This window comes from Festucalex cinctus, chromosome 21 (genome assembly GCF_051991245.1).
Source record: "Festucalex cinctus isolate MCC-2025b chromosome 21, RoL_Fcin_1.0, whole genome shotgun sequence".
In the NCBI taxonomy this organism is placed as follows: Eukaryota; Metazoa; Chordata; class Actinopteri; order Syngnathiformes; family Syngnathidae; genus Festucalex; species Festucalex cinctus.
In genome coordinates, this window is record NC_135431.1 from 11,021,459 (window position 1) to 11,043,169 (window position 21,711).

The following is a 21,711-nucleotide window of genomic DNA, read 5'->3' on the forward strand; positions in this document are numbered from 1 at the left end:
TCTGTTCATTACTGTTCATTTATAAATGCTTGCCGTCTCATAATGACTTGCATGGACCCGGTTATCATTATATTATGCAGTATTTTTATTACAGATATGTCCTTAAGGGGGCTACAAAGCCTACATTTTGGAATTGTGAAGTCCTGGCTACTGTTTGTATTTATATGGAAAAACATGTAGGTCAAAATCTAAAACAATCAAATGAGAAATAGTAAATCATGCAGCAAGTGAGCATACATTCTTGTGCGCCGTGACCATGTATTCTGTTGCCGCTTAGCAAGATTGTTCGCCATCTGTAATCTTGTGTACGGGGATCTTCGTAATCCAGGAATACCTGGAAATCATCAATGGGGCACGGGAAGAACATGCTAACACCTTACAGGAAGGCCAAAACCAAGATTGGAACGTAGATCCAGGTAACAGTGAGTTAGCTAACCGCTAGGCCAGGTGCTTGTGTCAATGTCATCAGTGTGTGATTTACTATCAGGATTAAGAGGCACGAATAATATTGATTTCTTCCAGCCTACCATACAAATAAGGGATCAAACCTCTTCTGAGCCGCGATTGCCCCCTTTATATTTGCCTGTGGGATCATTACAAATAATGGAGTAGCTGGAATCGCTTTTGGTCCTTGTGGGCGGGATCTTAAAGCTAACCAACCTTTAAAAGTTGGCTCACAAACACGCGACGGACGCGCTTGACCTTCACACGACGGCCCCGCTGCTTAATAAAGAAATCCATCAGGCCGCCGCCCAGCGCGGTGGCTTAATGTAGCGTTGCGCAGCAGCTTGCGTTGCTCGACGGCACAGTCGGCCGCGCTCATATTTGTCTCAGGGAATTAAGCGGCTAAAATGCAAAGAGCGGCAGCGCGGGAAGAGACAGCGACATAACGATGACGGATGACCCTGACAATCTTCAGGAGCGTCTTCAGTATGGTCGCTTCTTCTTCCGCTTACGTTGCCAAATCTGGTTTAAACTGGAATGCTAATTGTTCTGTTTATCACAAGAATACCGTCATTTCTGTGAGTCGAACGTGTGAAAAAGTCCTTGGTAGGCTATGCGATGATTTTCTCTAAAGATGGTGAAAAATAGCAATGTGGCAAAAAAGTTTTGCTTTGGAAAGTAATTCTTGCTGTTTGGGGAACCCACTTTTATATAAAACACAACATTGCGTCGTGAATTTTGTTTTATTTTCATGCCCGTTTTCTGGTTCCTAGCGGTTTTCAGGAAAAAAATCACTCATCTCAAGGCCATCATGATTCTCGGTGAGCAGTGAAGATTGCCATCATTCGAGCCGAAATGATAGATTTTTTTTAGACCTATACTCATTCTGATATTTGGCAAAATAAAATTGCGATCACCGGTTCTTTTGCCGTTTAATGGGGAAAAAATACATAATGAGATTAAAATTTTGGTTCCTTATCTCTTAACTACAACAACGATATGAATTAAAAGGCCGTTTGACCATTTGGCCATTTTACAATTATTTTGTCCAATAAGTTTCCAAGAGCTGCGCTTGGCTGGCAACCAGTCCTGGGTGTACCCCGCCTACTGCCCAAAGCCAGCTGAGATAGGCTCCAGCACCCCCCGCGACCCTTGTCAGTAATAAGCAGTCAAGATGGATGGATGGAAGTTTCCAAGAGTGAAAAAAAATTGCCAGGTTTGTGTGTGTGCATGTTGGTGGTGGTGGTATTGTAATGTGTCAATATTTTTAAAAGAAAAAAAAAACTAAACTAAAACTCGTAAAAAAAAAAAAATTAAAAAGTGTCTAATATCGCTCGATTAATTCGACCGGCCAATTAATCGCCCAGGCTCTAGTTACTTTATAAATTTGTAATAAGAAATTACATATCATTGGAATGAAAATACACTTTTTTTCCCAACCCCTAGGTCCTGGTAAATGTCTACAATTTTGTCTTGCAATTCTACTTGTACTTGTGTATAATCCTTCACGCTCAATTTTTTTTATTTTATTTTTTTATTTTATTTTTTTTTAAAGAAATAAGACGTGTTATTCTCAGGCTATTACAGTTTCTTAATTACTGCCAATGTATTTACAGCATTCGCTATATTCTGAGCCCCCACGTCTGTCACAACATGGTTCTACTGGAACATTTGTTAAAGATGCACTGTCCACAAAGATTGATACTGATGTTTTGGTTAGCAAAGGATTGTAATTGCTCAAAATAGTACACCTGTCCTTTGTACTTTTTCCCAGAGTATAAAATCATCTGTCAAAAGTGTCCTGTCACTAATGTTAAAGTGTCATCTCTGACAGCCGTGACTCTTCACCGCAGACTTAACAGCGACGCGGCGAACTCGCCTCACCTGGGATTCCGGTGTTTTCATCTACGCGAGCCTTTTTATTAGCGATATTTTTCTCCCACACACACCATCTGTGCTTGAAGAAATACTTCTCATATTTCATTTTTTTAACCCAGAATTCTCTCAGATTTTGTATTATTTTTTTAATATTAAAGCAACTCCAGCCCCAATCGCGGTGTCGGCGAGCCAGGAAGAAGCCATGAAATATGTATGCGCTGTGAGAACACAGCGACAACGCAGCAGCTTGTAAGCCGCTGTTCTCGGATCAGTAATCCAACAAGTTCACATGCGGCTCCTCGGGGTCCTTCATGAAAGCGGCGGCACCGTGTCGGGAGTTTGGCCGCCGTCTTCCCGGCAGCCTCTTAATTGTCTCGCGCTAGAAAAAAAAAAAAGCCTGGCGCTCTTTCTTTGTGAAAATGTTGATTTCGGTGTTACTGTGCGTTTAGCTAGCATCACAGATGACTTACTGATGACCCTGCTTGAAATCAAAAACATTACAACTAGCTCTCAATGTTGTTGTTTTTGTTGGTTTTAGGAAGCCATTTAGTCAAGAACAGATGCCACGTTTTATGTGAAGGGTGGCACTGAGGAAGTCCTTTAATTTGGGGCACAGCAGTTTGAGCTCACCACAGATGAACTTGTCCTTGAACAACACCAATGAACACCTGAAAATGGCCTTTGAAGAAAAAAAAAACTTCAATTGATGTCATAAAAGCGCATTATTTGCTTATTTTTATTTTTTTAATCATGGCTATAATGATGAAACCTTAATTATTATTTTTTTTTATTAAGCATAAAAGTATTATAACTCCTAAACTAATGAAAAACAAACATATAACTTATTAGGGATGTAAAGATATCCAAACATCACGATACGATATTATAATGATATGATATGAAGGTCACGATACGATAATTATCATGATATTGTGGGTAGGTTGGCGATACAAATAAGGTTACAATATTGTGTAAAAAAAACCAAAAAAAAACATGCAATATTTTGCTTTTTGTACATTATAGCAATGAAGAATGTAAAAATATAAATATATATAAAAATATATACATATTGAGGCACTTACTTGCTCATCCAAGCACACATTGAGTTTCTACACATATTGACTCAGTTCATGTTCCCTTTCCTCTGACCATTAGCATAAATTTTTAACATAGAAGAGCCAAAACATGCCTTGCGAAAATTAAACTGCACTAAAAAACGGCACAAATAGAAATCAACCCGACTTTTTTAACAGCTGTGCTTTAATATTGACATGACGACGATATATTGTGACAGTTTTTATATCGCAATATCACGATATTGCCATTATTGTTACATCCCTAATGCTTATAAAAATGTAACAAGCCCTCATTGTTAATTGAAGTACATAAATGTAGATCTGTAATCTGTATAAAAATAAATAAATTTAAAAAATAATCTTTTAGAATTCAATGTAAAAATCTCCCTTCTCTAAAAAAATGAATAAATAAAAACAGATAGCTGTTATCCATACCTACCACTTATCCAGAGCTGCTGCTAACCAAATTGTGGCCCTAGCCACAATTTCATTTGTTTATTTGTCAACGAGGTGGGATGCTGATGTAAAATTTGAGCAACGATTCAATGACAGGCATAGGAGGGGAGGGAGATAAGTGGGTGTTGTTCGGTGGTGAGCCTAATGAAAAATAAGGATGCCAACGAGCGATGAAAGCAAGGTTATCATCCACTGAAATTGCACCGAAATTGATCTATAACCTATGTAAATGTATCCTTATTTTCTGTGGCGGCTATCTTGAAAAATTAGAATTTTGAAGAAAAAAAAAAAAAAAAAATTCCTCATTTTTTAGATATAAATAAATTATTTAAAAAATAACACCAATAAATACTATACATAAAAAAATTCTCCTAATTTATTAAAGTACGACAATCTTTCTGTTGAATCACAATTCAACAGAAAAATGTTTTTATCCAACTAGAATAATCTAGCATGTTCATTTAACGTCAACTGTGTTACAGTAGAAAATAACTGAAAAAGTACACTGGGCACTTACTTGATGAAATAGGACACGCACTCAAACTACTTGTCGTTTTTAAGGCTGCAGAGAGAGAAGCATAATTGCTTATAAAGAGTTATTGGACACCGCTTCTTGTACTAAATCGCTTCTCGGTACACTTTTTAATGTAAATGCCACGTGGGGGGAGTAAAATCCTATTCACAGGTTTAAGTGAAGATAACAAAAGGCTTTAGTTGGCGGAATTAGAACATCCAACCGAGTCATTTTCATCTTTTTAAAAGGTAAAAAAAAAACGCTCGCTTGAGACGGCGTCTTGTCGCCGAGCGGCACCACCGGGACCCGGAACAAAAGGCGCTAAATGACTGAAACATTGGGGAACGGCCAACTCAATTGAGATCGGCGAAGCCTCATATTGGCTTCGGCTACACTTTAGAAAGCATTTGGAATGAACACGGAGGATTCCGGCTCATTATAAGCGAGGAAGGAAGTATATGCAAGCATGTGGTGAGGAAATTCGGTATCTGAATGTCTGTTATGTCCATTTTAGGAGCCATTCTGACCATAATAAAATTCACATACATTGGTACACTTCCAGTCTGGGCCTGCTTCGCTACATCTACACCTGGCACTTGTTGGTAGAAATCTCAAGACTCTGTTCTTCTTTATTTCCATTTTCTCACTCTTTTATTTAATATTTGTTTGCTAAACCATTTTGCACTATTACAGTGTTTTAGCCGTGACATTTATTGGCGGACAATATTGGTGCTTTTTATTGTTGTTGCAGCAACACCTGCTGTTGTCTGCTTTATTTGTAATTCCACCCTTTATTCGTTTTGCGTCTGTTTGCACTATTACAGCATTTTAGCTATGATATTTAATTGAGTAAAGAATATCGGCACTGTTGGACTGCCGTTGTTCGTTTACGATGCTACAACTGCGTAATCGCGAGGAATATATCCCACTACACTGGATGAAATAAATCGTTAGAAAATGGCAGTTGTTTGTTAACATTAAAACTTTAGCTTGTAGTAAACACAAGACTTCATGATTTTCTCTGGGCCACTTGTATGCAATATGCCAATGTGAAGGGAGATTGTGTGTATTTTAAATGAGAAAATATTGCATTTATCATCATTGTAATTATTGTGCCATTTTATGTGCGGCACTTTGTTACAGCTGCCATGTTAACTTAAAATACAACTCTGTTGAGTGTCATGAAGCTTTCATGTTTTCTGTGGCTGCTTAGTTACATTAGAAAATGAAAATGTGCATTCTCCTAACAGCATTACCACATTATTTAGTAAGACAACTGCTATTTTTGTACTGATGTTTTGAAGTCTTTATCTGCACAGTGAACTTTTTACCCTTGACGTGTTGCGGTAGCGCTGGCCATGTTTGCGGTCTGTCACAGTATCCGGGATCCTGTAGGGGTCATTTGGCAATTTGACTTTAATCAGAGCTTCTTCGAGCATGCATGGCAAGGGTGTTGAATATTTAAAAAAAAAAAAAACAAGAAGAGCATAAATAGTTCACGCCCGTGAAGAATACGCAGCAAAACTGTGCTATGAAACGAAGGCGTCCGTCAAGAGTCTGCGAGCTTTAAAGTTCGCATTTAATCCTCCAACGGTCCCCAACGTCACGCTGTTGCAGCCGCGTGTGCCATCATAGATCACACGATGGACAAATTAGCTTTGTCGGAATCTGTGCCTGAATCTCCCTGCAATCCTTTCACACCCGCCATCTCTCGCGACGGTGGAGGATTTCAAAGAGTGGAAGAAAAACAAGAAAAGAGTGTGGGATGTAGCCGGATGACAAATGCAGCTAAATCTCAATAGGGTTAGCGCGAGGTTTACGCTTTATGTCCCGACACGTCGTCAGCAGCGGCTCCCCGCGAGAGACGCACCCCCGCACTTTTCCTGTGACTCTACAAATCCTTAAAACTTAATTACAACAAGGCTGAGCCATGGAAATGAACTCATTTAGAAAGACATTGCTACATATCTGCCCTCCAGTCCTTTTTTTTTTTTTTTTGGCGTCTAATTAAATTCATTTCTTTACCGTTTGCAAACTAAAACTTTATTTCTTTTGTTAACTGTAACTTTGTTAAGCTGATTGCTTCTTTTTCGGATAAGACGTTGCATTGTATATTTTCCTATTGGAAATTACTACTTGAATATGCAATATGTGCACAATAAACCCCATGCTGCTTCACCAAGACTATCTGGTGACATGTAGTTGTCTGTTTTGGTAATCACCATGTTGGTATGAATGACGTTTAAGTCCACCTTGGTTTGAAAAAGAAAAATAGAACTCAAAGGCATTAAAGCTAATGAAGCTGAACATTTTTTTTCAAAATTCATATTTTTTTGTTTTTTTTTGTGTCCACAAGCAAACAGTGTTCGATTAAAATGTATTTATTAATTTTTATTTACAGTGTTTTTTTTGTTCTCATTAAATGTGTTAATGTTTTATTGAAAATGATTAAATAAAAATATTCTATTGGCTCAAAAAAATTTGATTTAAACATGGTAATGAATTTCCAGTTTATTACTAAAATGAAATATTTAATATTCATAATTTTATTTTTATTTTTTTACATGAAATCTAACGTGGCCGTTGAGGCCCAAAATTTGCTCACGTCTTTGATGAGGTTTTTTCAATACTGCTTTAAATTATTATTTTTTTCAACTCTTTCTTCATGGCTGCCTCGCTCTCAGTCCTTAATGAAAACATCCAAAATAAATCAGGCTGGCATTATTTTATTGAATATGTCACGACATGTCACATAGTCTCCTACATTTTTTTTAGCACTTGTAGAGGCGATTGATCCGGAGAACGTCCAGGTCGGAGAGACCCTCCCGCTGACCGATTTCCACCGTGCTGTCAGGGATGGGGGTCATGGTTATGGCCTGGTGCACTCCAAAGGCGGTCCTACGGATTGAGAGAGACAATTGGGTTACTACAAACACTAGGGTGTGACAGACCCACTCTAGCATTTTCCTTTCTTATCTAAGATCTCGGGGCGCTGATAAGCGAGTACCGACAGGTCTTTCCGTCCTGTCTCCCTCAGTTGGTCATCGTTTTTCATGTTTCTTGGACGAGTTGTGCCTGTTAACTGAATTTCTTTGCTCTGTACTTGTGCATGTGACAATAAAGATCAATTCATTCATACTGGTGCAGGATACAATGAAAAAAGAAGACTATCGAGGCATTATGGGTCAAAACAAGCTGACAATTATAAGAACAACTGATCTTGTCTATGCTTTTTGCTGCATCATCCGGCACAGGGGTGTCTGGAATGTGTTATTTTTGGTCTAGTACATATTCATCTTACTTTCCGTAGTGCAGTACAGAGTTGTAGTCGTAAGGGATACCAAGATTATTAGTGTCCTGCTTGTCGAAGTTGTGCTTTTGATCTGAGGAAAGGAAAGATACAAAATTAAGACCAAGTAAAGGCGCTGCCTTACAAAATAAAAGTTCATTTGGGGAGAGGCACTTACACTCCTGGATGTTCTCCCAGTGGATGAGGATGTGCTGGTCGCGGTCGCTGCGCGTATGCTCGTGATAGAAGCCCATGGCGTGCATCACCTCGTGCTGGATGATGCCATGTTGGACGCATCCAAAACGCTGCAGCGACACCAACTGCCTATCTCCCATACGGCCCAGCATTGTGAAACACCTGGATGGGTGAACACATGTCACCAAAAGTGTTTTCTTTTGCAGTTTTGGTCGCCATTTTTGTCATTATGGACTAGAAGCAACAATAGGTAATAATTTGATCTTTAAAATGTCACTGTCTAAACGCGCCACTGGCTTGTAATAACCCAATTAATCCCAGACCACCTACTTTAGGAGCTGATCATTTTTATTGGTGGACCAGCCTTAATGTTTCTGGTGTTTTAGCGCTAGCGTAATCAAAGTTTCTTTAGAAATCTTGCAAAGCCATGTTGATGCTACATAGGCTTGTGATTAACAAGTGTGATAATCTTTGTCTATGTTTAGCAATAGCTTCTCGGCTAAAAGGATAAATCATATATTGAGAGTAGCATAGCATACAGTGCTTGACAGTATAGGAAGAATTTTGCATACTCTGCGTCAGCATTTTAACATTATCCCTCTCAAATTCAGGCTTATATTACTTCTTATTGACATAAGGTCATATTGTTATACCTACTTTTATTTTGGACTCACCCGAATTTGGGCTCAAAGCTGAGGTAAGCCCTCTGGGTTGTTCGCGGGATGAAGCGGATGCAGGTTTTGGCCTCAATTCCCCTCAGGGCGCCTTCGATGGTTTGCTTCTCCGTATTGGCTGCAAATGAAAATGTCCCATCGTAAATGATGCCAACAATCCAGCATGAATGCAAACCAGGAACAAAATAATTACTGTATTTGTCTATGATGTTGTACGGGATCACAACTTTGCCATTGCCAGACTTTGGCCACAGGCAGCTTTTTGCCTTAACCGCGCACTTCATGGCAGTCCTTGTTGTCGGAAGCATTACATCTCCCTCAATCAAGAATGCATCAGATCCTAAAAGAAAAAAAGAACAAGACAGAAATCTATCAATCTGCATTCATAAACCTCGTCAAATCTCCTCTATTTTTCCTTCAAATCCTCACCGTTGTTCATCTTCAAGATTGTGTCTGTGATGCTGTACTCGGCCGGGTCCCTTGAGTACGCTAAATGAGAAAGCAGATGACATTCAGCGGCGCCGACCTGCACGCACACTTTGATACCTATTGATTTCGATCGTTAGGACGGTCGCACACAGACGGGTCTCGGATGCCGGTCACATACCGTTATCGACATCCAAGTCCTGCAAAGAGAGTAGAAGAAATTATTAGGGGTGTCACGATTCGCCAACTCCACGATTCGATTTAAATTTCGATTTTGGGGTCACGATTCGATTTTTTTTTCGATTTTTTTTTTTTTTTTTTTTTTCCGCTCCCCCACTTTATAACACAGAGGCATATGCTTCTGTAGGCTAAGGCTAGTCTATGATCATTGGTTCTATTCATTGTACAGTAAATCTTATTTCAAAAGATCGGCTACATATAGGTGATGCAATTTCCATATTATTTTTGTGTAAATTTATGTAATATATGATAATTGACATTAGGCAGGAATGATCAAATTCAAAGAATTTATTTACAATATAAAGTTAACCGTCTTGTTCTTACTGAAGTGTAAAATAAAAAATAAAAAAACAAAAACAAAAAGTCACAGTGGGTGCCTGCCATCTATTGACTGTTTTTGGTTACAACAGTGTGCTGTGCGTTCCTCTTAAAATAATGTGCAATGTGCAACAACAACAAAAAATATATTGTATCCAAAGTCATGGAACAAATACAGCCTGAACAAACTATATCCCAACATTTACAGTTGCTGGGCATACTGTAGCGTGGTTCAAGTACACTAATTAAATGTTTGAATCCAGCGTTTTCCAAGGCTGCAGGTCTGCTGCTATAAATAGACCTATGGATCTGGCGTTTCGCGCGAGCTGAAGTGTGTGGAAGTTTCACTGTAAATGAGGATGAAATAGTTGGTTGGACCGTTGTTTTCCCACTTCTAGTTGAATTTGATAAATCTAAATCTTTGTGATGCCTGCGTAAATGTCCCGTCATGTTTGTCGTGTTTCCCGTTGTTACGGCTGGCGGCTCGGGCCATTCAGTTTGAATGCGCCAGCGCGACACTCTGATTGGAGGACTGTGCCAGCGCGACACTCCGATTGGACGACTGTGCCAGCGCGACACTCCGATTGGACGACTGTGCCAGCGCGACGCTATTGTGTATCCGTGTATTATACCCCTATTGGTTACTGTTGTTTCTCCTCCGTTCTGTCAGTTCTGTCAAATGCGGTTATTATTTGTTCACCTTCCACTTTCACTCCCTTGTCAAACCCCTGCCTGAAATTTCAATTAAAACTACTCAGATGTTAAAGTCGACCCGTGTTTATATACTCTATATTTTCTGTTATTGTGTTACTTCCCTTCCCCTTGACGAGCCGGGCGTAACACCGTGGCCGAGTACAGTACGCGCACATAGCATATCTTGCAACTGTGGTCTTTTTATCGACAACGTGAACGTTGTCGACATAACTCACCGGGAACGCAAAATGTTTCCAAACTGGTGACGAGAGAAGCGGGAGCGGCTTGAAGCACCATTGCTGTGTCTGTCCGCGCTTGCCATCATGACTGCAGGAGAAGTCAGCTAACAAGTGCCGTTAGCTAGTAGCTGAATGGCTGCGTCTCATTTGCTTTCCTGGGAGGTGGCGGTGGCGGCGGTGGCGGCGGGCGCGGGGGGGGGGGCATCGAATCGTGTGTCCTCTCTTCTATTTCGATGCTCGAAATCGTGACGTAATTTCGATCGATTTCGATAAAAAATCGAAATCGTGACACCCTTAGAAATTATACACTTTAGATGGGATGTAAATGTGAAGTAAGGTTCTACGGTTATGCTCGTTTCAAGACTGTAAATTGTCTAAATTTGTAGATTTTAGTGTTTTGTTGCTTCTAAACCATTGACCGGCCAACCAGTCCAAGGTGTGCCTCACTTGTCTCACCTGCAGTCATCTTCAGTAAAGGGTACACCGCAGAGACACCAACCAAGGAAGTTTATTCTATTACGTATACTAGTGACTGTCCAGGATAGGTCTGGCCTACAGTACAGACCGTCCATTTACATCCCTTGTCCATACCGTTCATACTGTACAGGGATAAAGGAAAACAGTCAGCAAGAAGAGTCCCAGCTTGGATCGCTGATCGTTTTTAATTCCTCCCAATGACTCCATGATTTTCCCGACAGTATACCAATCTATATACTCAATCTCTTTGACCAGAGTACTGACTCAAGGCCGAGATCTAGAGACCCTTTAGTAGGAAACACAAGCCTTTACTAGGTCTCCCGTTCCAAGTGATCTTTCCGACTTCATAAAAAGAAGTTTTAGAGTGCCGGTACTCACCCAGCCAGGTCGTGCATAGCAGAGGGTAATGAACTGCAGCAAAAGAAGGAACATGATGTGTCCGAGATCCATTGCGTCTTCAGGAGTCTGTGAGACTGTTTCACCTTCTGGAAGATGTTGATGCTGATGATCGGTCAGGAGCAGGTTTATATACAGGCGGCCAAGGTGTGTCCACGTTTGGGCATTAGCTGTCGGGAGTCCTAAACAATCGGGAGTGCCCAGCACACCTCGACCAAACATTGACACACTGGGACAAGCTTTTCATCCGTCCACAGGCGACTGTCAAGCTGCTTAGCGTCTGGTTTCAGATGTGGAAAGAACCCGATGCCAAGTTTGACTACAAACATGACAAACACGCCGTATCAAACAAACCATCATGTCCTTATCTTTCCTGCCTGTTTTAATGCCGCTGATAGCCTAAGAGTGTTTCTTGAGATGTGCCTGGCAAGCCTAATCTCTTCCGTATGTTGATGAATGGCAACAATAAATACAACCAAGGAATGAAATAGTATTTCAATGAAATAAAAAAACACACTGTTGGTGTTTGCAGCCCGTGAGTGCAGTCCTAATTTTTGTCATAATGGAAAGCGAAGCAGGGATGCTGCATATCTGATCGCTCCATTAGCAGCGGACAGTTTTACAATCGTGGCTTTTGTATTCGTTTCTTGGCGCCATTAAGAGCGAGCTGGGGCTGCGGAATTATTAAAGCAGACGACAGTTGATCTTAACTCATGAAAGCGGGAGAACAGGTTGAGGTGTTCAGTTGAATAAGTGATTAGTGCATGATCATTTTCCTCAAAGTCCATCATACATTTCTTATGACTCATTTGTGCCAAAATCCAAACATATCTAAAGACCCTTAAGGTTTCACAGTTTTTGAGCTCCAAAACCGCCAAAACATTCCCTAAGCCGGGATGCAACTTTTTTAGGCAGATGCCTGTTCGTCTTTATTGGCCCGTTAGCTTCTAAATTAGCACATCTCCCGTGGCGGTGTTTACCGGGGGGATCGGGACGCCGTCCAGCTGACTGTAAAGTCTTTCATACGTCAAGGTCGGCAGCTTCTCGACTCGGATCCCGTTTTGGGGGCCTTTTATGAGACCTCAAGTCAAGTACCGTATATCATAATAATGTGTCATTTATGATCATGGGGATTCATGAATTGTTTTGTGTGTGTAGGTGATTGTGTATTGCTTATTGAGGCCGAGATGGACAACATCTTGACAACATCTTGACCATTGGTCACACTGACATATGATGAATGCATTTTGTACATGTATGCACGCTGATGCATGTGGCTACTTTGGTAATCCAATTTGTATTTTTTTTTCCCCACTCGCAGAGCTAATGCTTGGTGATGTATGTGCCATCCATCCACTTTATGAGCTTTATGCTTCCTGTGCTTTATGTCCGACTGCAGCAGACGCGTCTCATTTACGCCCCGCTGGCATTTTCATTGTTTTTCTAATGGAAGTGTAACCGTAAACAATTCTATGTTTGTCACCATGAGCGGGCTCCATGTTGAGTACAAGCATGGCAGGAGCTGCCGTGTTAGTCGGTCCATACTGTATGTTCTGTATTCCCTGCATCTGCCTTATCAAGCAAGGTGGTTACTTGTACAACAACAACAAACAAACAAACAATTGTATGTCTGTCACCATGTTTGGTGTAAACTTGACAGCAGTTGCCGTCTTGTCAAGTGTATTCTATGTGTACTCTTTGCAATTTCTCCTCTTTCTTGCAAGGAGCAAAGGAAAATGTTGCTCCTAGTCCTACATACAGTACATAACAGGTGACCTGCACCATTGGCCCTCATCGTTGTTCCCAGCGTTTTCCTTTTTATGTCTTCTCGTTGTCACCCTAATTGGGGGCTCTACGTGGTCAGCGGGCCAAAGTTGTTGCTGCTCTGCTTTGTTGTTATTGTTGTGGTGGTGTCCCTTTTTTTCCCCCTGATGTTGCCATGACAACTGCAGGAAAATTGTCTGGATGTTGTGGAGTTCACAATACATAAATGATCCCATCCTATTCTTTGTTTTAGATTCATCCATCTATTGTATACCACTGACTAGCTCTGTAGATAACTAGTTCTCTTGCTCCATAACTTAACACTACTACATGTGAACTGCTTCTTTGGATTCAGTGATGCAGCATGTGACTGATTGTGCAAGTATTTTTCAAAAACCTTTTTACTGTCTACATCATACTTAGAGATTATTAAATGTATTTATGTGTACAAAAGGTGTTTTGCTAGTCAAATTTGGCTGAAACAAGTTTTGCTCTGACCAACCAATGAGAGGACATAAGAAATGATGACAATGTCGAGCACCAGTCCTCTGGCCCTGTGAGGATTTATTTCAAATCTGATTGGTCAAAGAAACAGTGCCATTACTAGTATACTAGTTGAAGTTATGTTGGCTGTGACTACTGATTGTGAAGGTCCTGGGTGGATTAACCATGGTAGCACATTTGAGGCTGAAATCTGATGGACAAAAAAAAATACAAAATCTGACACCCACATCCCTGCACTCTAAAAACAGCTGGGTCAAAAGTGGACCTATCCACTAATTGGACCAATTTGACCCAGCTTTCTGGGTTGTTCTGTACAAAATGACAACATTTTTGGGTTCTTTTGTACCAAATGACCAATTTTTTGGGGGGGGTTATCTTATACAAAATGACCCAATTTTGAGTGACTACACACTCGAAAAATACTTGGGTAAAAAATAACCCTTTTTTGGTTATTCCTTTAACGCAGAACCCAGAGATCATTTCACCCCTATGTTTTTGGGGTTAAATGAATAACCCAGAAAGTTGGGTCAAATTAACCCAAGTAAATAAAATTGACCAGTTTGGACCGATCCACTACTTGGGTCAATTTGACCCAACTTGTTGAACCAAGAGGTCAAATGAATAACCCACAAAGCAACCCATTTCACCCCTAACTTTTTGGGTTGAATGAATAACCCAGAAAGTTGGGTCAAATAGCCCAGTTTGGACGGATCCACTACTTGACCCAAGTTCTTGGTTTATTTATTTAACTCAGAACCAAGAGGTCAAATGAATAACCCACAAAGCAACCTATTTTTTTTTTTTTTTTTACCCAACTTTTTGGTTTAATGAATAACCCAGAAAATTGAGTCAAATTTGCCCAAATAAGTACAATAACCCATTTTGGACCAATCCACTACTCGGGTCAGTTTGGCCGTGCAACTTTTTGGGTTATTCATGTAATCTAAAACCGAAATAAATAAACTACACAGCAACCCCATTTTTGACCCAACTTGTTTGGTTAACAGAATAACCCAGAAAGTTGGGTCAAATTGACCCAAGGAGTGCATCAGTCCAAACTGTGTTATTTTTGTCCTAACGGTTAAATGAATACAATTTCATGGAACAAATATTCTAATTTTCTGTATGTTGTAAACGTAGACGAGTGCTTGCGATAGTGTTGAGGCCAGCAGAAAAGACCTTGGTTGCCCTGAGGGCTCACCACAGCTGCTCGGCTAATAGCGATCAGAAAGTCAGTCTTGTCTCCGCACAGCATCCAGCAATCAGAATGATGGACGAGGTGTCAACAGCGTGACGGTGATGACGAGGTAAAGTACAGCAAGAGGGCGTGACGGAGAACAGGTTTAATTATCATCTCCTTTTACTCCCCCGGGGCTCGGTGTACTTTATGGATGGCGGGACCGGCGAGCTCTCGGATGCGGGCGATTATTGGTTGCCGGCTACACGCTGCTGATGCATCAGCTGTACATCAGGCCTTTTATTGAACCGCTGTGACTCATCCGCATCCCACAGCCCACTCTTCACATTTAAAAAGTGTGATCGCAAAAGCCTATTTCCAGGGCTAAAACTCACTGATGTAAACCCCTTGAGTGATCGTGATGATCTCGCTCGCAAACTTTCAAATTAAAGTGCTTAATTTTTACTGTAACAGTAAATCATCTTCGTATAATATCAGGGACATATGCTTCTTTTGCTTGTATATCCCACAATTCTCTTTTTTTGCTGTAAATAATTGGTCTGTTTGCATCTGTTTGACCTTTTAACCCTTTGGTTTAAAAATATGTGACTTATTATCCAACGATATATTTATCCTGCCTCCTCGGAGTAACTGTAAATGAATTATGCTTATGTGTGCTCCTCGCAATTTTCTGTGATATATACAGTAATAAAGAAAATATCACCACAAAATCCCCCTTGACTGCTTGTCAGAGCAAGCTGACCCCAACGACATACGAGACTAAGCAACGTTTGTTCGTGTTTGTCTTGGGCTTCTCTTTGTTTGCCTCCCAGGCTAATGGGTGGTGTCACAATGCTGCTTAATGTGTCACGTTGCGCAACGCGAGAGCCACGCCAGCGCGGCTTTCTTTGCTAAGCGCTTAAAGAGATTAGAAATAACATGAAATAAAACAGTCAGTAGGTGTTTTGTTGCTATTTAAGTTTGAGTTGCTATTTATGGATTTGCTTCATAATCTAAATTGTTTTGACTTGTGTTGTTTGTTTTGGCTGCTGTTATGGCAGATTTGACAATATTGACTAGCAAGTTTTTGTTTATTTGGAATGCCTCCAGTTGTGTAGAATATTAACAATAGTTAGACAAATATGCAGATACTGTGAAATTATGAATCAACTGTTGAGGGAGTTTTTCTGTACATAGTTCGATCGCGTCTACCTGAGGGAAGGAGCTGGAAGAGGTGGTGACCAGGATGTGGAGGGTTTGAGAATTTTTTTTTTTTTTTTTGCAGTGTGCCAAGAGTGGGTGGGGAGGTATGTTCACAAAATTTCTTGTCAGTTGGTAAAACTGGTGCCATGTGTCGATTCTTTTTTTGTTTTTTTTCCTACTTCTGAGGGGGCCGTTACTGAGTGAATTTTGGGCTGTTACTCCCACATACATACATACTCGCTAAGATACATGCATGTGCCAAAATTGATACATTTTCAGGAATACTGAGGCCCCCAAAAGGCGATACATTACAGTAGCAATGTACACATCCAAAAATATTTGTAATATATATTTTTCCGTTTCCCCAGACAATTACGCTTCATGTTCAGTGAGGAATAATGAAGTTTTCAAAGAGTGAGCTGCATCTGTCCCCACACACAAACACGCACACACAGTCAAATATCTCCAAGCCAAGGCATCCCCGTCAGCCATGCACTGCTGTGGGCATTGATAGGACAATCAGCTCACAGGGGACTCACTGACGTCCAATCGAACGACATTTTGTTGGCGGGCAGTGCCCCGAATCTTCACGAGCTTGCCAGATATTCTCCCTTCAGTGAGCCGCCACTAGCAAGGGCCTATCAACTGACAACCACCGCTTTGGACGCCATCCACGTTTGGACTTTATCCGTCCCCCGCAGATGTCTGATTAGTGTAGCGTAGGGGAGTGTGGAGCGCTGCGGTGTGGCAGCGTGGATGGGAGAATTGGGCATGTGAGGTGGTAATGGTGAAAGCAACACCCAGCGGGGTGACCATTTCAATGGAAATTCACTGCATTTCTATATGTTTTATGTATTTAGACTCGGTTATGGAGTGAGTGTGTCTCATTGGCCAAGGTTGATTTTGTTCCCACTGTTCCGAGCAACTATAAGCAATGTGTCTCTTTACCAACTACTCTTTCCAGTGTTTGTCACACAATGATTTTAGACTACCTGTTCTCTGCACAGTATGTCTTTGCCTGCTGTACACCTTGTTCTAAATAACTGTTAAAAAAAAAAAAAAAAAATAAAAAAAGTGTATTTGTGGGCACAGGGTTGCTCATTTTTGTGTGAAAGCAGCTGCTGTGTTAATCAGAAGTCTGTTCTGTTATCTGCATTGGGTATTGGCTGATTATGGGTTTGACGGTTTATCATGCTTTTAAAAAGCCAATGTGTCAGTAACCGCTAATACTAGCTGTCACCGTTAAGGGTGAGAAGACCTCTAATCAGGATACAATATGATTAACTGTTGAATAGGTGACCAGTTATGCATGGAGTAGGAAGGAGGAAGCGAAAAGCACGCCGCAAGCACAGGTTTTTTTTTTGCTCTATTGATTTATAAGCACTGTCCTATAAAAATAAAAAAAAGCAATAAAAATGTGGTATTTTTTAGCCCCAAGGAAAACATGAGTAGCCCAATCGCTTTATCTCTGTCATGATTAGGGTCATGCAGGGGTAATGTTTGGGTCTTGTTTCATGGCTGGGGTCACGCCTGGGTTAAGTTTGAGTTCATGACCTGTTAAGTTTGAGGTCAAGTGTCTGTTTTGTACTGATGTAACCAGCATCAGGTTTCGGCTGGTTTAATGCTATGTGATGTTATGTAGTGTCAAGAATCTTTCATGCTATGCGATGTTATGTGATGTCAAGAATCTTTACTTGTGTTACTGGGTCAATAGCCAATCAGATAATTCCATGTCAGTACTGGTACCCACATGTCTAGCCTCAACCAATGGGATGGATTTACTGTCTATATAAGTTGTCTGAGAAATGTGTGTGGTTGCCGGATTATTGCTCTCTGTTCCTCTGTGCTTCTCCGCAGCCCAAGGGGGCTTGGCGTCTCCTTATTCTGGATGCATTCTCGTTGCTTTTCGTTTAGTCAAGTTATGTGAAAAAATAGCTAAAACCTTATTTGTGTCTGCGCTTTGGGATCCAACCCTTCAGCACACAACAATCTCCTTTGTAGTATTTCTGGTGGGAGGAGCTCGTATGTAAACAGAGGTGAGAGGACCTAGGAAGGTAGAATTCGGAGAAGTGCGATAAGCCCTGTCTTTGGTGATGCAGTACATGGTGCGTTTAGTTCAGAATAGCTGTAAACCTTTGTATGTTTGTCACCACAAGGCGGCTTGGGTTTATGTGACAGCAGCTTTTGTTTTAGTCCGAACATCTTGTTTCCTGCATTATGTGCATTTGCTCTATAAAATGTGTCTCTTGTGAAGCTATATGTGGCTCATTTCCCGAGGTTGTTGTGATTACTGTTCTAACTGTACACACTTGTAGTGTTTATTTGATGGTCACAGAGTGTCTTCTCTTCCTGTAGGATTAAAATGACAAAACAGCTGTTGTTTTCTGTTTATTTTACGGCAGCCATTGTCTTTGGCCAGCCACATGCTGCGTCACCAAATCTAAAGACAAATAGGTTGTTATCTGCTGACATGTGGCCGCCAGTTCCGGTAAATTTCCATTCCCAGCTGTGCGGCGCCGCAATGAAGTTGTCCTCTAAAAATCCAACCCACTCACGCCTCCACAGGGGCCGGTCTCAGCAGAACTTTGGCAGCTTGGCAGTAACAAAGTGTATTGTGGTTGTGCTTTTGTGTGCTAAAAATAGCACTGCCCTGCCGAATGGACGGTCCAAAAACGCCTCCGCCGAGTAACAACCCTTAAATCAAAGTTCGATCCCCGATTTGAAGCCGTTGTCTCGTTTTTGTGCTGAAGCGGCCGAAAGCGGCGTTGCGCGCCCGCCGTCCCACACACCTTATGAATGTCTGTGTTCTCTCGCCGTGATGGATGATCCGCGCTGATAGCGCCCGGCTCGGATCCATACCGAGTCTCATTTACAATAACAACGCCGAGGCAGAGGAGTGCAGGCGAGTGCATTACAGTGCGTTGATCAATAGCGCCTGACAAGGCCTGATGTAATAATATGCATGTGCTGCTGGCAAGACGTTTAAACGCATGCATGAGGCCACTCTCCATTAGGAAGAAGTGCTCACGTGGTGACAACTGCAAGACAAACTATTCATTTCATGCGTCACACTCAAGTCAGACACCGAGAGCACCTCACACTAAATTACCACAGGCCTACTTCCTCATTTAATAGCCTGGGGACGTTTAGCTGCTTCTATGAAAATGTAGTGACTATTGTTCGGGCTATGGGAAAGAGTTGTGGTTCGGGCACAGGTCTGCAACCTGCGGCTTCTAAGCCACATTTGGTTCTTTCATCCTTCTGTTGTGGCCCACTCTCACTTTGGGAAATAAACGTAGACTATTTCATTTAAATTGGTTCATTGAGGTTTTAAATGCAATATAAAAAGAAAATGTGCTGGGTGTCACGTATTGACGCTGTATGCTGAGGTTCAGGAACTAAAATCACTTTAACCAGCAAATTAGTTATTATTTTGCAAATATGTTTTACATTAAGTGAAATTATCCTTTTTAATTCAGTGTTATGAGTGCTTTAATGCTGTGTTATACTGACTTTAGTGTCAAAAGTATTTTTGGCTCGCGGTGGTTTGTATTGGGTAGGGATGCACGATAATACTATTTTCAACCCGATACACGACTAATTTAGAAAGTGCCAATGTCGATAACCGATAAGTAAGCCGATAATTGTTTGAAAAATTTACTTAAATACAAATATACTCCCGCGTCCTCTCTATAAGTCAAATGATTGCAAACTTGACCACATGTACTCAGCAATCTTCCACTCAACACTGTGTTCCAACTATGTTTTGCATTTGCATTTTTAGGGTTGGAACACCCATGGAACTAGGGGCGTGAAAACCAAATACAAAGAGAGGGTGAGGAGAGAATTTTATTGATATCTCTCCTTCAAAGACAACCAGTAACTCATTTAGATTTTGCCAAAACAAAACAGTCATGTTTTAAAAATGCAACAAAAAACTGTGAGGGTAACATTTTGTGGAGACACAGTAAAGAAAGCCTACACTGGCGACTGCCATGTCACCATGATGCACCGTCTGTCATTATGAGGTTGCACGCATCATGACATCACAAATATGCAACACTACCATAGGAGAGGGGAGGGGTTGAAGATTTGGGCACAACTTGAGCCACAAATACAACGGATGGACCAACGTGGCATGTCTATTATTACCGGTGGATTTCTTTATTATCTGGTTTACTGTATGATATCAAATTGGTCTATAATTGTCGATAATTATCAGCGGATTTCTTTATCTGTTTTATCTGTTTGACGTCAAATTGGTCGATAATTGCAGATAATTATCGGCCACCAATATTGTCGTGCATCCCTAGTATTGGGAGTTAGCATAGTGCTATACTGTAGTTGCTGGATCAGTAAAATTAGCGCTAGCGCTAGCACAACACAGGAGGTGCGCTAATTGGTCCACCAAATTAATGGAGATGGCCAAAGTACAAGCAATAGCAGTGATTTTGTTTTCTTTATTCCAAGCAAGCCCCTTTATCCTAATTTATGCAAATGACCTCACGTGAAACTCCTGCTTCTGCTTGTTTTTCTGTTGTGTGCACTTTGTGTTTGTGTGTGCTGCTGAAGGGTTTTGGTGTTAAAGGAAGTGAGTGGGAGTGACGCTACAACCCAAAATAGACACGATTATGTAAATGAGTTCACATACACTGAGTCAAACCCGCATTTTAGCTGCCATTTGTAACAATGCTATTAAATGGAAGCCACTTCAATGGCAAAATAACAAGCAACTATAGTACATCTTGTTATTTTGGCTGTGTGTTGTTTAAGGCGGCATATTAGCACGTTTGCCTCACAGTTCTCAGGTTGGGAGTTTGAATCCAGGCTAAGGCCTTTTTTTCTGTGGATTTTGCATAGTGCTTGAGTGGGTTTTCTGTAGGGATTAGGGTGATTCATGTTCAGGCAACCTTGTTGGAGGTACCCACCAGTTTTCTATGCGAATTCACCAAACACTTATTTAAAAAAAAATAAAACATAAATCTGTTTTTTTGTTTCAATTCAAGACAGAATAGGGTTTACTGGTGAACAAAATGAAAAGGGAGCGTAGCCTTTTCATCAAATATGGCACTCATCATCTTGAATTGAAACAGAAAATAGGAATAAAATAATAAAGTGGCCATGTGAAATGCATTGAAAGAAAACTGATTATTTGCTGAGATGTCCTTGTAAACTAAACTCCACATCTCAATATGGCAAATGCAATGAGTAATGAAACAAAGCGGTTTTAATGACACGTTTGGAAACGACGTATTAATGACAGCGATTTGTTTCACTGCTAGGAGCGCGGGGGGCGCGAGGAGAGCATCTCTTCGCTGTGCAAGCATATCTGCCACTGCAAGCGCATTATTGTGGCCATTATGTGAGCTTAAGCGAGGCGTGTTTGTCGCTGTAAGCTTGTTTGTGCGTAAAGAATATGATGTATGTGTGTGTGTTTGTGCGCGCAGTTTGGGATCATTAATTATGGGTGTTTCCCTGACTTCTCCTTCAGGACCTATATAGCGTGCAGCACAGGCGCGGGCTCATTGGACTAAATGGCATTAGTACTTTGTTGGACTGCAGCCCTGGGGTCTTGTTACCAAGCCTCCTTTTGTTTTAAGTGGCAGCCTAGCATGAAGCTCGCTCACCGCGAGCCCTTATCGTGCCCGCTAGCCACCAACACCCCCCCTCCCCTTTGGGACCCTGCACCAGCGTATCAAAAGGCAGCGAGGGTGGAGGAGAAGGGCACAGGCTTATGTTGTTGAGAGT

General features: G+C 41.1%; 2 protein-coding genes across 5 annotated transcripts in view; one reads left to right on the plus strand and one right to left on the minus strand.

Moving 5' to 3' along the window:
* The window catches only part of LOC144010285 (MAM domain-containing glycosylphosphatidylinositol anchor protein 2), a 205,230-nt gene that overhangs the window by 80,080 nt on the left and 103,439 nt on the right, over positions 1-21,711 (plus strand). Inside the window, exon 1 of one of the 4 annotated variants that reach the window (XM_077510540.1) lies at positions 17,784-17,999. The exons of the other annotated variants lie outside the window; for them this stretch is intronic. The gene's annotated coding sequence lies outside the window, so the exon portion shown is untranslated. Of the gene's footprint in view, positions 1-17,783; positions 18,000-21,711 lie in introns of those variants that run through there. 4 annotated transcript variants of the gene reach the window in all.
* LOC144010208 (low choriolytic enzyme-like) lies at positions 7,140-11,369 on the minus strand. Its single transcript, XM_077510413.1, has 8 exons — positions 11,298-11,369; positions 9,134-9,152; positions 8,956-9,015; positions 8,720-8,866; positions 8,527-8,644; positions 7,836-8,014; positions 7,670-7,751; positions 7,140-7,266 (listed from the first exon to the last, which is right to left on the minus strand). Exons 1-8 carry the CDS (start codon positions 11,367-11,369, stop codon positions 7,140-7,142), a joined length of 804 nt encoding a protein of 267 aa, XP_077366539.1.

Bases quoted from the DNA above. Each gene is read 5' to 3' on its own strand.
- LOC144010208 (XM_077510413.1), bottom strand. From the start codon at position 11,369: ATGGATCTCGGACACATCATGTTCCTTCTTTTGCTGCAGTTCATTACC. The intron at 8,867-8,955 runs GTGAGGATTTGA...TTTTTCTTTTAG, and splicing joins AATCTTGAAGATGAACAACG to GATCTGATGCATTCTTGATT. The intron at 8,645-8,719 runs GTAATTATTTTG...TTTCATTTGCAG, and splicing joins CAACATCATAGACAAATACA to CCAATACGGAGAAGCAAACC.